Source organism: Lichenostomus cassidix, chromosome 4 (genome assembly GCF_008360975.1).
Source record: "Lichenostomus cassidix isolate B80296 chromosome 4, HeHo_3.0, whole genome shotgun sequence".
Taxonomy (NCBI): Eukaryota; Metazoa; Chordata; class Aves; order Passeriformes; family Meliphagidae; genus Lichenostomus; species Lichenostomus cassidix.
In genome coordinates, this window is record NC_139484.1 from 204,505 (window position 1) to 219,614 (window position 15,110).

Sequence of the window (15,110 nt, forward strand, 5' to 3'; positions counted from 1 at the left end):
CAAACTGCTACTGCACAGTTTTGGCAGCAAGTCACAGGTAGTAGAGAGAGGGAGGGAATGAAAAAGCCAACTACAAGAAAAAGAATGGCCCATGGAAATGCCACAGTGTGACTTTGCCATGGTCTTTTGGTAGGCATTTCCCAAACCGAAGCTGCAGCATAGCCAAAGCCACAGTGCAGGAGTGTGACAACCCTGTGTCCCCTCAGCTTGCTGGGATTGGTGGCCCTGCTAGGCAGGGACAGAGGGCTGAAGCCTCCCAGTAAATCTGCTCCTTCTGTCCAGAGCAGGACTGATTACCTTGGAGAATTTCACTGGGACAAACCATTGTCTCTGAACTGGAAGTTGTTTCGTTAAAGTGTGCACTGATCCATGTGGTATTTATTTCATTTGGGATTTTTCTTCCCTTTATAAAACTGGCAATTGCTGGTATGTCTCTGCTGCATGTGAGAAGAGACATGGCTGGAAAAAGCTCTGTAGCCATCACGGAAAACCAGGATACCACTGCTCTGTTCAGGAGCTGTATACAAGTGGGATGTTACCCTTTTTTTGTTTGTTTTTGGTTTTTTTTTTTTTTTTTGTTTGCTTACAAACTGCTCCAAATAGAAGTAATTCTCTTCCGGAAATGGATGGAATGTATATTTTGACAAGTACAAAACCGTTTTAAATATTCACTAAATACAAGGAACATCTTGGTATAAAAATAACAGACCCTCCCACCCACTGTCCCCTCTTTACACTTCTAATTATAAAATGGTACAGTCATTTCAGGTTCCTAATATGAAACAAGAAGTGAGGATGGCATCACATACATACACAAAACTGTCGCTGTTGAGCAGCTAGCAGAGTAATGAAGTCACCAGTTCTCAGTGGCAAGAAGGAATGACCTTTATTGTTTTGATTTCATCATATATATAGAGTATTCAAAAGTCACCCAGATTGGTCAGTCAGAAGCCTTCCCCCAGGCCTGACTGGCCAGGCTTGCACTGTCTAAGTTCTGGGACACTGTTCTAACAACATCCAAACTTTATCTTTATTTATAAAACACAAGAAAAATTCTCGTGGGAAAAACCTGTGCTAGCCACACAAAACATTTAGATATTTGACATCTGAAATAACTGTATACATTCAGAGCAAACAAGCATCTTAATCTGGCTATTGTACTTAATGCTACACAGGACTGAAGAAATAAACAAGAAAGGGAAAACACTCTTTCTCCTTTTTTCCCTCTAATTTCTTTTTCCATTCACTACAAAAAGAAATAACTTCCACCAATTCACAATTAAAATACTTGCGAGAGGCAAGATTAATTTCAGATGGAAAAATCATCCATTGGCTTTTCATTCAAAATCCACAACATCTTTCATTTCTTTATTTCTCCCTCTGAAGTACAGCTCCTGCTCAGAAGGGTGTTTCCTTGAAAAAGAAATGTGCAGATAAAGGGGCCAAGTGGACGTCCAGCCCAGCGGGGGAAGCAGCACCGCAGAGGGGCAGCCCTCGCCCTCGCTCTCTGTCCCAACCCACAGCTGCCATCTGCCACAAACAAATCCTCACTGAACAGTCCATCTGGCGTTCCTCTTTCTCTGAAACTATCAATTAGTTCAGGTAACAGCTTGTTAAAATGAAAGAAGTGCTTGTTTTGGATCAATTACCCCTATTTAAGAAGCCTGTGAAAGCAACACCTCCAGCCTCCTTTTCCCTCAGCCCTAAAATATTCCATGACATTGTGTTTCCCTGCTCACGCTAACCAAGCCAATTCACTGCAGTCACGCTGCCTGCCCCAAAAACACTCACACATTTGGCATTTCTAAACCCAATGAGTCCATATGGGCTCAGTGTTCATCAACAAAGTTCCAGTCCTGGGGTCAGCACTGACCATGAAGAAGCTTGGCTGCCCCAAGCCTGCTGAAAGCCCACGGCCTGTCTTTCACCAAGCCCTGGAGCTTAACTTGGGCCACCTCCATCTCTTCTCCAACCTGCTCCAAGAGATCCTGGCAGCACAAAACACAGTAGCAGCAGCAGCACCACACAGATTTGATCCCACGAGCTCCTTCCCCTGCAACAAAGGCTCACGCTTGGGCAAACACTTGTGAGATGGGTTGGGAAGGAACAGGCTGGACTTCTCTGCCATTTTAGTCCTTTGAAATGAATGCACCCCAACAGCAATGCCCTCCCTGTAATGACTTCCTTGGGATTTGATCCAGGGGCCATTAGTGAGATCCAAGGGACTGATTATCATATGTGGTTTCAATAATTTATTTTTACAAATTGCCTCTCTAAAGCCTTTTTCGTTAGTGTGTCTCTCTCAAATAAAATGCCTAAAAATGACAACTGCTTCTGTTGTCACTACAGTACAGTTTCCATACTCACATCAATGCATTATATGCATACATGTTGATTTAATTCTAGAGTGCTAAAGAATGAACCGCAGTGCTATGATAGTCCTGATCCTGGTTTTGAGGCTGTAAAGCAGTCAGAAAATAAAAACCCCCACACACTCAGTAAGTGCCAGATCTGAACCCCACCCCAGAATAGGTGAGCTGTGGGGAGGGGATGTAGACTTGGTGCATTGCACACCTGCATGCACACATCAGGTTGTTTGTGAGTGCAAAACTCTGCCTGTATAACTTTCTATGCATCCTACCTATTGAACAGACTTTCAGGAAGGCAGCTTAGTGAAACCCAAGAAAATCCAAGTATACTCCGAGTGCAGTTTCTGTCTGACCAAGTCTCATGTTGCAACCCAGCCCAAGTGATGGTGAACCTCACTAAGGCAAATGCTTCTCCCACCTACCACTTGCTCATGGAAAAGAAAAGTGCTTCAGATGACAAGACAGGAATTGCTGGAAGAGCATCAGATCAGCTTAATGACAAGAGTGCCTTTGCCTGGGAGTCATACAATCCCCTGGCCACTGTCCCTGCACAGGAGGTGCCTCCCTGCCCAGTCATGGCGCCAGCCTGCAGAATTGAATCCATAAGCACTTGCTTATCAGAGGGCTCCAGAGGATTTTGTTCCTTCCTGCCTGCATGCTAAAGCCTGTTCTCCCTTCTGAACAGCCAGCACTATGTCCCTGGCAGCTGAAACCCATGTATTTAATGCCCAAGCTTAGTGGGCAGCAGTACCAAGGTGTACATGGGCATGCAGATCTGCAGAATTAAGGCTTTCACACGTTACAAACACACATCAGGGGGTCTGAATGTTTATAAAGCACCTCAAATTCCCAAGGCAGTTCACAGATTATATATGCAAAGAATATTATCACTCAGGTCAAGCTTTAGGAAAACATCTCCTTTTGACACAGGGGCTTAATTATGTTTATAGAAGACTTGTTGAAAACAACATGATTTTGGTACAAGTCTGTAAGTGCTTTTCTGAAGAAGGACAGAATAAAACATTTACTTAAGTGCTTTCCTAAGTTCAGGCTTCAGTGATGTGTACCCTGGCTTTGCCCTCATCATCACTCAGTGGTGCTCAGTGCTGCAGAACACCTGAAGACAGGGATGGAATGACATCTTCCCTGAGTAGACCTGCAGGCTGAACTGGGAAAACAAAGGCAGAAAGACTCCTGACCCAGACTGGCTAGGATGCCTCTTCTGAAAGGCATATCACTAACTGGTGGTAAGTCAAAACCTCTCACACAGCCTGGCATCCTGCCTCTGCCAGTGGCTGCCCGTGGATCCTGAGGGATCAGATCTAGTATGGGATATTCAGGGAAAGAGTGTGCACAGCGCAAGACCTCCATGAAATCCTTCATAAACTCCCAGGAATACATGCAAGGTCTCAATTACCGTAACTGTGATGCCTTTTTGAGCACAGCTCCCTTTAATGATTTTGCTGGGCAAAGGACCCAACTCAGTATCAGCTAGGAGTTTCCCCTCCTGCCTTGCTTTTCCACAGACCTTGCTTACTCTGCTGTGCTGTGGGTGGCTCTGCCATCGCAACAGCTAATTGGTCCATCTATCCATTGAGATCAATTTAATGCAGTTTGTGAAATAAAACGAAGACTTTGCGGCAGCTCCTCTGAAACCCAAGCAGTTTGGCCAGGAGTTCTCTGCCTGAGTGCTGAGCTACAGTGGACGTATGAGAAACGATCATTGACAACTCAGACATTATGTTCATGATTTTCCTGTGACATGTAGCACCCAGGCTCCAGTGCTGGAGAAGAAATTGTACCAGTGTGTGTACTTACTAGAAGGAGTCCTGAAAGGAGCTGGTATACAACCAGCTTCACTCCTTCCCCTGCATAATTTGAAATGAATTTCATTCTTAGGCCAAAATTTGGTGTAAGCACCACTTAAATCCCATTTCAGCCTTATTTACAGAGCTTAAGTGGAGCTGATGCAGTACCTTGTGCAAACTCTCTTGTGTAGGAATCAATTTCAGCATTGATGTGTCAGGCCTTTTCCATAGCAGCAAGGAAGAAAAAAGACATAAAAGAATAAAGAAAACAAGATTACAGAACCACAAATATTGCCAAGACTGACCTAGGTGCACCCACTGGAACAATCTGTAGTTTTCTTTTTTAACAAGATTTCCAGCTGCCTCTATCTCTTTAACTGAAATGGCTTCTAAACATGTAACAGCACATTTATGGGTCATTTTCATAGAATGACAGAATGTCTTGGGTTGGAACGGACCTTAAAGATCATCTAGTTCCAAACCCTCCACCATGGCCAGGGATATCTTTCCCTAGACCAGGTTGCTCGGAGCTCCCTCCAGTCTGGCCTCGGACACTTCCAGGGATGGAGCATCCACAGCTGCTCTGGGCAGCCTGTGCCAGTGCCTCACCACCCTCACAGTAATAATTTATTCCTAATAGCTAATCTAAATCTGCCCTCTTTCAGTTTAAAACCTTCACCTCAAGATTACCCTGCAATTTAGGGACTAAGAACGTAAAACAAAATTAAACTAAATGCTTGATTAGTTCTAAATGGACAAAAGAGCATGAAGAATATTTTTTCCTTCTTTCTGTACTAAAGCAGCAAGTCAGCCAAAATTTTAGGGGTGGTTCTAAATACATTTGTTCCTGAATTAAATCTGACAAACACAAATTTTCTCTGGAAGCTGGTTTCCACATCTAACAAGCAAATCCACAAGGAGATTACATGTAGCAAGAGCCCCAACAGTTGCATTTTAAGATGCTGCCATGACACCACCAAGTCAAAATGTTTGACCTCTGCAGGCAATTTCAATGTAAAATGAATTGTTGATTCTGTGGACTGACTCAGGAGGCAGTAATGTGATTCAAATCATCTGACTCTCAACAGAAACCATGTACTCTTGTGTAACAGTAAGCTAAAAATGCTTCTTCACAGTTGAGTATTTTGACTGAAAAATGAAATCATGCACTGAACAATTAACAATAAGCTCTTATCTGGAAAGCAGAGCTCAGGATGAACGAAATGATTATGTCAGGTCATTATTATTTGGGTGTTTTGATTTATGTTAGTTCTTTTATTTTCAAATTCCCAACATATTTTGGTATTTGTACCTGTATACAAGTTGCAAGTATTCTGTTATGCTTCCAACAATGTTGGCAGGTCTCTGGAGGGCGTCAAACCACCTAAATTCTTGTGTTAGACAACAAGCAGACAAAAACTGCAGTCAAAACTTAAGAAATTAAACATGCTAAGGGAAAAGACCCAAAGCGAAACAGAAATTAAACATTTCAACCAGCTGCCTCTTGCTCCATTAGCAATTTCCGACTGACAGCAGTATCTCCACACTCTTTGTAAGAATATTGCCACCTGCTTAATGCAGAGCTTTCATAAGCAAAACCTCTCAGATGCTCCTTTAGCCTACTGATCTGGTTTTAGTCTGTAAAATTAAGAAAAGACATGATATACTAGATCTTTTTTTTTTTTCCAGCTACTGAATTGTCACTTGAAGGAAGGCCACTAATGTACTGATACCTGCTAATAGCGTAAAATACGGGACAGGACTACATGAATGGAGTGACGCTTTAAAATCTTCTTTCCCTCCTTCACACTGTACAATACTTGTCTAGAACACAGCCCTAGTAAAAGACAACCTAATGCAGTGTTAACCCAAATCTCTGCTAATTCAGAGCTCTCTTACAAATAAAGGCCTTCAGACTATACCCTTTCCAAGCCTCCAACTTAGTGAAAGCAGGCTTTACATTAGTGCAGGGTGCTGGTGCACCGTTCTTCTGAAGCCATGTGTACTTCATGCAGAAACAGCAAGGCAACGATAGATCCTGGTCAGATCATGAAGTGACCAGCAAACGGGAACTCAGATTTCTGGACTGAACTCTTGAAAAAGCTGGGGTCAGTCAACAAAAACAGAGTGTCCATCCATAACAAACTATAAACAAAAAACCAAACAAAACAGACATAGGTCTTTTCAAAAAACCCAACAAAAATTCAATTGAACAAGTGTAGAAAACACTCAAGTTGTCATTTCAGTTGTGTGTTTATGAGCCCCTGGAGAGTTTCATGACTGCTCTCAAGCACATGGGTAAACTGGAAGTGCCCATCTCCCTTGTGAACCAAACGAAGGTATGTAGATGATGAAACCACATCCAGGCAGACACAACTGTTGCTATTGCTTTTCATTACCATCCCAGAATGGAGTGTGCAGGAGTGACAGTGCTCTGGAGGCATGTGCATGAGTGGTCCAAATCCTAGAAAGCTGACTCGGTCCCTCCCTGTGACCCTCCCCTGCAGTTTAGTGCTGGATCTCTGTCTGTTTTTCAAGATTTCACCTCTTCGCAGTCTTGATCAGTGGAAAGTTCCACATCGGACAGTCCAACCTCCATTGCCATAATCAATGAAATATCTGAATCACTGCTGACTGCTGGCTCCTGTTCATCTGTGAGGGTAGAAAAGACAGGAAAAGGTCATGTCATTCCATTAACATATTACTAATTAGTTCTGCAGGTGGAACCCAGAGGTCTCTCCACCACTGAGATTGTGATTAGATTCCAAACCTTGCTATTATTCAATATCTGTCTAAAACACTTCAAAAATATCACAAAATTCAAGCCATCATAGTGAAAAACATGATGAAAAAGAGCCTGGATGAAGAACACTTTCTTCTCCTAACCCTCCCAGAGCTGAAAAAGAGCCTGGATGAAGAACACTTTCTTCTCCTAACCCTCCCAGAGCTTTCCATCCAGGTCCTTCATGACCTTCCTCCCACCACCTGAGAACTTCTCTCCCTGTCCCCTTTCACTTCCTCAACATGGCATCATCCTACCCTTTCCACAAAGAGAACAAGTTAAGGATAAAGCCATAGGCACCTGATGGAGCAACTCAGTCATCAGGAAAACATTCCTAACAGGAAAAAATCTGCCCAAACCCTCATCAGGTGACAGAATCTCTGTCAGAGGACATTTTAAAGAGGGTACTAGTTTAATGTCGGGAAGTAGCAACATAGGCATTGTTAGTTCTGCCCCAGGACTTTGACCAGCCTACCTGCCTTCTCAAATGCCTTCTCTCATCCTTTTCCAGTCTCTTTTATATTCACTCTTTCCTCTGATTTGAAGATACCTCGCAGGTTCTTGATCCAGGCCAAAGGACCTTAATGCGCCATGACCCCAAATATACTAAGAGTTGAATTATTGACTTCTGCCAAAGTGCAAATCACATCGAAACTACAAATGTAGGAAGAGCAACTTGTTTTTGTTTTGATCCCACAGCACCTACCATGTGTATATTTAGCAGCAAATAAAGCCAACAGATTTTAAAGGACTAAAATACAATTTTCTTCCAAGAATAATCAGGAGAAACAAAGCACCCTAGGGGAGATTTTCAAAGGCATGAAACCCTCATATGTGGCTGAGTCCCTGAGAAAAAAAATTGATGGTTCATATTTTCAAGTGGTTTAACTACAATGATGGAATTTATACTGTAACAACACAATGTATTTAAATGTGTCAGCTTTTCCTTTACATATTTTATTTTTCAGACAATAGAAGCAGAGCCTGATTCATGCTAAAAAGTCTAAAAGTTGAATATCTAAGAATTAATAAGTAAGAAACATTACAGAGAAACCAGGAAAATAATAACTCCTCACAGTTTAATTACTCACTTTAAGCTAAGTGAGCATAATTGGTCACCTCTCAAGAGCTGCATGATTTTTAAATCTTTTCTAGAAATGCCCCCCCACATGTGTTTACTTTTGCTGGGATTAGACCTCATGTTCTGTGGAGAAAGCTTGAATGGAGTCTGCATTATTCAAATCAAAAGAGTCAGTGTCTTCCTTTACAATTCTTCCTAGTTTTCACCCTGGATTATTTTTATACTTTCTTGATTGCAAGATAAATAATTAATGCACACAACATCTTTACATCTCTATCTTCTTTTGCCCTTTCAATATGACAGTAGTAAACATTTGAAGGTACTGCTTCTGACAATAAATGTTTCCACTGGAGGTGGAGGAAGTATTTAAATGCTGAATGATACATCCTGCAGACTTCAGTGGGCTTCAATGATATTGAACCTTTAGGTGAACTGCTAGATCCTAGAGTACATCACGGCATCTCATACACCTCCAACACCTGAAGCATCAACAGCTCACTGAGCCAGAATAATGTGGTTTCAGATGACTGGATTATTTATCATTCCTCTATAATTAATAGGATTCTTAAAAACAATGAAATTATGCTTAAGAGCAAGTTTACATTTTCAAGACAGCTTAGCCACATTGAACAGCCACTTGGAGCACTCTTGAGAGCCAAGGTGTTTTCCATCTGAACTAGCCATGCAGGAGAAAACTACTGCCTGAATGGTGACAGCCAGATGCCTGCTGAAGAGGCAGGCAGAGCTGCCAACACCAAACGTCAGAGCATCAAATGAGCAGTGTTTAATAGTGCTGAAATGTTACTTCACGAATTGTTGTTTCTTCCAGAATTGCACAGCAGAAAAAAATCTCAACTGGGTTTGAGACATGCAGATGGAACAGAACCAGATTTGCAGCTCAGGTACCTAATGTCTGATGGAGGTACAGCACCACCCACTTTCCAAACCAGCAAACTTGAGTTTTACATTACAAATCCTTATACAATTATTCAAATTCTTGGATCTTAGTCTTTGCAAAGTGTGAGCTTTGTAGTTTATCTTCTTTGGAACTGAAGTGCAGGTCGGCAGAACAAGGAACAAAGGAAGGATCCTAAAAACGCCCATGCCTGCGCTCTGGCATTGCTTTTCCAGCACGGTGATAGTGCCTAGAAACAGGAGCACTACACCCTCCTTGCTTGCTACGAGTGCCGCAGCTCAAAACCCTAAAGCTACAGCTTCAGCAGAGTGGGGAGAACATTTGGACATCATCAGGCTTACACCCTTCCTTTCAGGGAAGGTGTCAGCATTGGCATCTCTTTGGAAGATGTAGACAACATAAGGAAATGAATGCACCCCTCAGCATTACCTGCTGGCTCCTGTAAACAGGAATCCTACTACTGACCCCAACACACAGAGGAAGAAATTCTGGGAGGCTGCAGAAGCTGCACCAGACAGGGATCAGCTGTAGGTAACTCTGGCTGCAAGGTCTGCAAACTGCCTCACCGTGGCTCCCCTGCACAACACAGGCTTGCCAGACTCTGCTGGTTTGTTCTGTTGGCTTTTCTTTGGCTGACTGCTCGATAACACAGGCCAGCAAAGTTACTGCTATTTGTTAAAGGTAAGCAAACCTCAACTACATTGCAAGTGCCAGGAGATTAGCCTTGGTTTTGCATCCCTGCCTTTTAGACCCCATTTATAATGACAAAGCTTATACAATCACACAGCTTCTACAGAATATGGCTGACTCACTGTTAACAACCTTTATGACCCTTTTGCAAGTTTTTTCCAATTTGCTGTTTTTCTTAAAGCCCTGAAGTCAGGTGAGGATCTCAACTTCCAGCGAAGATCTCAGCTTTCACTTAAAAAATAAATGAAACTTAAGAAGGGAAAAGGAAACATAGAGTTTTAAAAATTAAATCTCTAATTTCTAGACAGATTTTATGCTGGAATATCTGACTTGTGATTTTAGATGCTTGAGACTGGCAATCCTGTCTAACCACACACTCTATAATACTTCCACTGTGTTTTACAGCTCTTCATGCCATAGGCCGGAAGTCTTTTGCTTAATGAAGCAAAAGGCACATCCCAAGCTGCCTTCTAGCCGGAGTGTTAGTGCCTACAGCAGGGAACTGTAGACCTCCCTGCCACATTCCTCTCATGTCAGTGAAACACAATACACCACAGCATGCTGCCTGATCAGACAGACTTTTTTCCACTCACTTGTATTTCCTGACAGACATTTGTTTGAGAGCTGAAATTAACCAAACTCCTTCTCTAGCCAATATTATTTTAAATTCAATTATGCTAGTGCAGGAAGAATATCACCACATAGATTTGAAAGTGGCCTACGCAAAAGTGGTACAGCCCATGCTCCTTGAAAAGTGTATCGAGTGATGTTTATGTCAGTATTACTGCAATCAAACAAGAATGAAAATAGCTAATTACTCTAGTGCTTTAGAAACAGTAAGACTGCACACTAGTAATAGTTATCTACTGCTGCTGCTACTCCTAGAGCTTGGTGTAAGTTGGTAGCCACTGTACACTAATAAATATTACAAAGGAAAGAGGTCAGATGATGGGTTTCTAAGAATTTGATACTGTTTGCAAGAGGCTTGGGAGGGAGCTAAGCATTGAACAGTGAGTGAAAAGTGCACTTACAAACCCATTCCTCTGACAAGCATACAGGCATGGGCACCAGCTGAGATAGACTTGCAACGACCCACTCAAGGATGAGAAGCAAGCTAATGGAACTCTGGTGGAGTTTCACTCATGGAGGCCTCACTTCAGCTCACCACTGTGCTTCTCCCAAGGAGGCCATATCCCATATTGCCCTCTGATGTCCCTAGGACACAGACAGTGCCATGGGGCTCTCCTAAAATTGCTCCAGCTTGCCTCAGAGGCTGAGACTTCCCCCAAGCTCACAGAGCTGGAAAAACTGTACAATCCCATGACTGGGCTAAAAGGTCCCTAAGCAATTTGCATCCAGGAAATCAGCAGAAAAATGAGACCACACTAAAATGTTAATAACAAAAGCTCTGGGCATTGAATGTATGTAAGGTTTGTCTAAGATGGCACTTTCCCCCTTTTCCTTTGGGTAGCTCTCTGCTATTACATCCATTTGTGAATTAGCAGAGAAGTACTGCTACTCATTTCACATCCTCACTATGGTGAAACATACCTTATTTCAGAAGTCTTCAGTTTGTGAAGACAGATTTAAACAAAATCATTAAATCCCTGGTGTCAGCTGTGCTCCCAGATCTACAAAAATATCTAGAATGCATGCATTACCATGAACCTTATTCCAGTCTGGGGCTCATCTCTTCTAAGAAAACATTCAGATGTGTCTAGAAGGATTTTGCTTCAGAAGAAACCAGAAATGTGACCATCTCCTAGAGCTTTGAGGACCTGATCAGAAAATATATCCAGGGTCATTAGAGGCACTGATATAAGATCTTTATTGAAGTACATTCTGCTCAGCTTGAAGCCACAGAGAAATACCAATGCAAGCAGTGCTATTCAGGTTTTGTTTCCAGTATCAGAACAACCAGGACACAATTCATCACATTTGATTTATGAGAGAGAAAGAGACATATCTAGAGTCCTCTATTTTAGTTCGTCTGCCTAAGAATGCACTTTACCATTACAGAGTTTATTGCTACCTTCTACTGCAGCCTTGCCACTGCATCACTTTGCTGTTTATAGTCTAAGGGGAAGAGCATCTTATGAAATTATTACCTCAAATGGCAACTCTTTTCACAACAATACCAATGAAATTTATCACTATGACCCTTCTTTTAAAAACATTACTGATTGTTAAAATTACTCTCAAAATAATCACCCCATACTTCTCCTTGGATAATTTTACAAGTAAATCTAAAATTCCTTCCATATCATCTTGAGAACTGTGACACTTTAGAATGGACCATAACTGCACTAACATAACATAATATAGAATACACGGAAAAAAAATGCCTATCAAAACTCTAATGCAAAAGGAGCAGTGGGAATATGTTTGAGGAGAAAGGGTTATAAAAGCCCCTGTTACTAATGCAGTCCTTCTGCACACAGAGGCTAGTAAAATGGATGAAGAAGTTTGGCTGGCTACAACTGAGAACAGAGCACTGGGGAAATACTTTATTGCTGTTCCCTAGCATCAGAGGGAGATTTATCTGAGCGGCAAAGGGAACAAGTACTTGAGCGTAGTAACTGCTTTTGGAAGGAAAGGTTCGAGTCTTTTCCGTAAATAACAAGCCAGAGCTCTCTGAATGTACTAGTGGCAACAAGGCTTCTTCCAGGAAGTCAAGTGGATCACATCTGAAACAATTTGCAGAGAATACCTCGACATCAGCACACAGGGAAAGAACCACATGCTGTGACCTGGCAATATTAATTCAAGATGACACTTCAAAAATGTGTTTACCTGCACCAAACCGCTAAGTGGTTGAGAGATGTGATAGATGGGTCTGCATATGACATAAAACACTAGAGACTTTCCCAAAGTAAAATTGGGGGTTTTTTCTTATTACTGAATAAAAGGGCAATAACATTTTTTCCTTTAATCTTTATCTAAGATATGTGGTTTGGGACAACACACAGCATCTCCTAATGGAACACAGCCAAAGACATGGTTCCTTGTCTTCCAAAATCTTGCAGTATGAAGGGCTTTACATCATCATACCATTATCTGGAAATCAGACCTCAATATCTCAAGTCAAGCATCAAAATGGAGAATTTATTAGTAATGTAACTAAATTTGGAGCATGTTGTACTTAGGCAATAAACTTTAACACCAGTTACCTGAGAAGACATTTTGTGCTTTGTCAAGACCAATAAATTATTTTCAGAGAGAGCACAGAAAGTATCAGCACCCAAATGCTTTCTCCAAAAGAAAGAAAAAAAGATCTGTCCAAATAAGGACATATAACACAAGGAGCAGACAGCAAATGCATTAACAGAAAGCTGAACCAAAAAGGGAAGAACACATCCCAGATGTTATTTTATGGAAGCAGTTGGGCCCAACTGGCTGGAAAAGCAAAACTTTTTTTCATTGTATATATATGTAGATGAATCTTTAATGAGAATATACTAAATCCTTGGGATTTTACCCAGGAATCAGAACACTCAGCCTTTGAAATTCACAGCATATATTAACATTATTATAGGAGTCAACACTCCGGAGATCAGTCTCCTCTCTGTGAGAGACTGGCTGACATTTTGAGAACTCTTGATCAGCTGTCTTGGTGGGGAGCTTCCAACCCTCTCTATGATACAGCAAACATGCCCCTGCCAGGTATGATACAAGAAAACCTAGTATTTTTGCTTTTGGTAAAACTTCCTCTTTGTCTTTACTCTTATGGGTCATGCTCATCATATTCCTGCCCTGGGACCAGCAGGGAAATTTCTTCTGTGGCCTAGATACTGCTACATAATTTTCTCTTTACCTGACTAGTTTTTCCTCTTTCCCAGTGGAAACTCAGCCAAAATTTGGTCACAGAGTTTACCCAAACAGTCAATGGAGTCATGGCACTGTCTCTTGCACTGACCTCTATGCTCTTGGATCAGCTCATCCCCATATTCAAGTTCCTTCACAGTTTATCTGCACATCTGGTCTTCACAGAATCATAGAGAGGCTTGGGTTGGAAGGGACCTTATAGATCATCTAGATCCAACCCCATGCCATAGGCAGGGATGCCACCTATTAGATCTTATTCACTACAAAGTGTTTTATTCCATCTTTTACCCCATTCCTCAGTCCCTGTCCTCTTGTTTCACTCTTGACCCCATTCCTCTTGACCCCTGTCCCTCAGTCACTGTCTTCTTGTTTCACTGGCAGACAAGAACCACTCTACTTCTTTCACAACAGGACATCCAGGCTCATAAACCTTTGCAAAAGTGTTTTTCCTTTCTCCCTAGAGGCCTTCCTACTGTCTAGAAGGAGAGAGGGACAGTGGGATGCTGCTGCACACCCTCCTTTACTGTTCACCACTGGTCATCTTCAGTGCCCAAATACTGCACTAGGTGCACCTCTGATCAGGGCAGCATGTTCTTCTGATCCCACAGGATGTTTCATAAATAAATGTGAGATATTTAATCCAAAGTACCAACTGGCACAAATTATTACTATTTAGAACATGCAAAATTATTCATGTACTTAATTGAAAATCAGAAATCGACATCTCCCACAAGAAGGAAAAAGATTAAAAAAGAAGTACATGACAGTTTTGATTCTCAAGTACGTTAGCTACCTTTGGTAATGTACTATTGCGTTCAACATCTGCAAGCTGTCCCTGCAGTAACCATGCTGTTATACATCTAAAACATCAGGTGTGGTATGGAGACTACTTTTTACTTGGTTTTCTTAGCAGCTGCTGAATGACCAGGGCTCTTTGGTGTTATTGCAAAACAATGAGCATGAAGTGATAAAGTTACAGAAAAATCATGCTTTGTCATGTTAATGGTGTGTAAGGGATATTGCAAGGATTATCCCAGTAGCCAAGATGAGACATGGAGAGACAAACACCCTTTCAGCAGTGAACCAAAACCTTTAGTCATCCTGGCAGCCATTCAAGACTCTGAAGGGACAGCAGGTGTGAGACAAAAGTAGAGCTAAATGCTGTGTGTACTAGCACATGTTATACAACACATGGACTATTGGCAGGCTGGCAGAATAAAGCGACTTTTACATCTAATAAATCTAATCCCACAACTTAGTCCCATGCATCTCAGCTTCCATGGGCTACCGTGGAGACTGCTATTGTGACTGAACTTTCTTACCTGTATTTTAAAAACCTGTGTCAGCAGTGTGCTCTGCTTCTAGCAAGCCTGAAAGGAGAAGAAATTACAGCCTCTCAGATAATGGATTGAATGAGCAAGAGTGTAAGGGTGAGAGAAATTTCAGTTCTTGCGTTTCTAAGGAACACCTGGAAGAACATCCTTTGAAGGGGTAATTTAGAGATTAACTGGCCAACACCACACAAATCCCGCAGAGAAATCATGCTGCAGAGGTATCACAATGCTCCCAAGCTGGACACAATATTAAACCAGAAGATTCAATGTAAGGTGGTGGTTTCCAAAACCTTTTTCTCTGGTCT

At 41.8% G+C, this 15,110-nt stretch overlaps 1 protein-coding gene across 1 annotated transcript in view; it reads right to left on the reverse strand.

Annotated features, from left to right (window-relative positions):
• Positions 1–1,285: 1,285 nt before the first annotated feature.
• Positions 1,286–15,110, reverse strand: part of RNF150 (ring finger protein 150) — a 126,391-nt gene continuing 112,566 nt past the window's right edge. Inside the window, exon 7 of the mRNA XM_085057484.1 lies at positions 1,286–6,829. Within this exon, the coding sequence (XP_084913610.1) occupies positions 6,711–6,829 (119 nt within the window). The 3' untranslated portion in view covers positions 1,286–6,710. The remainder of the gene's footprint in view (positions 6,830–15,110) is intronic.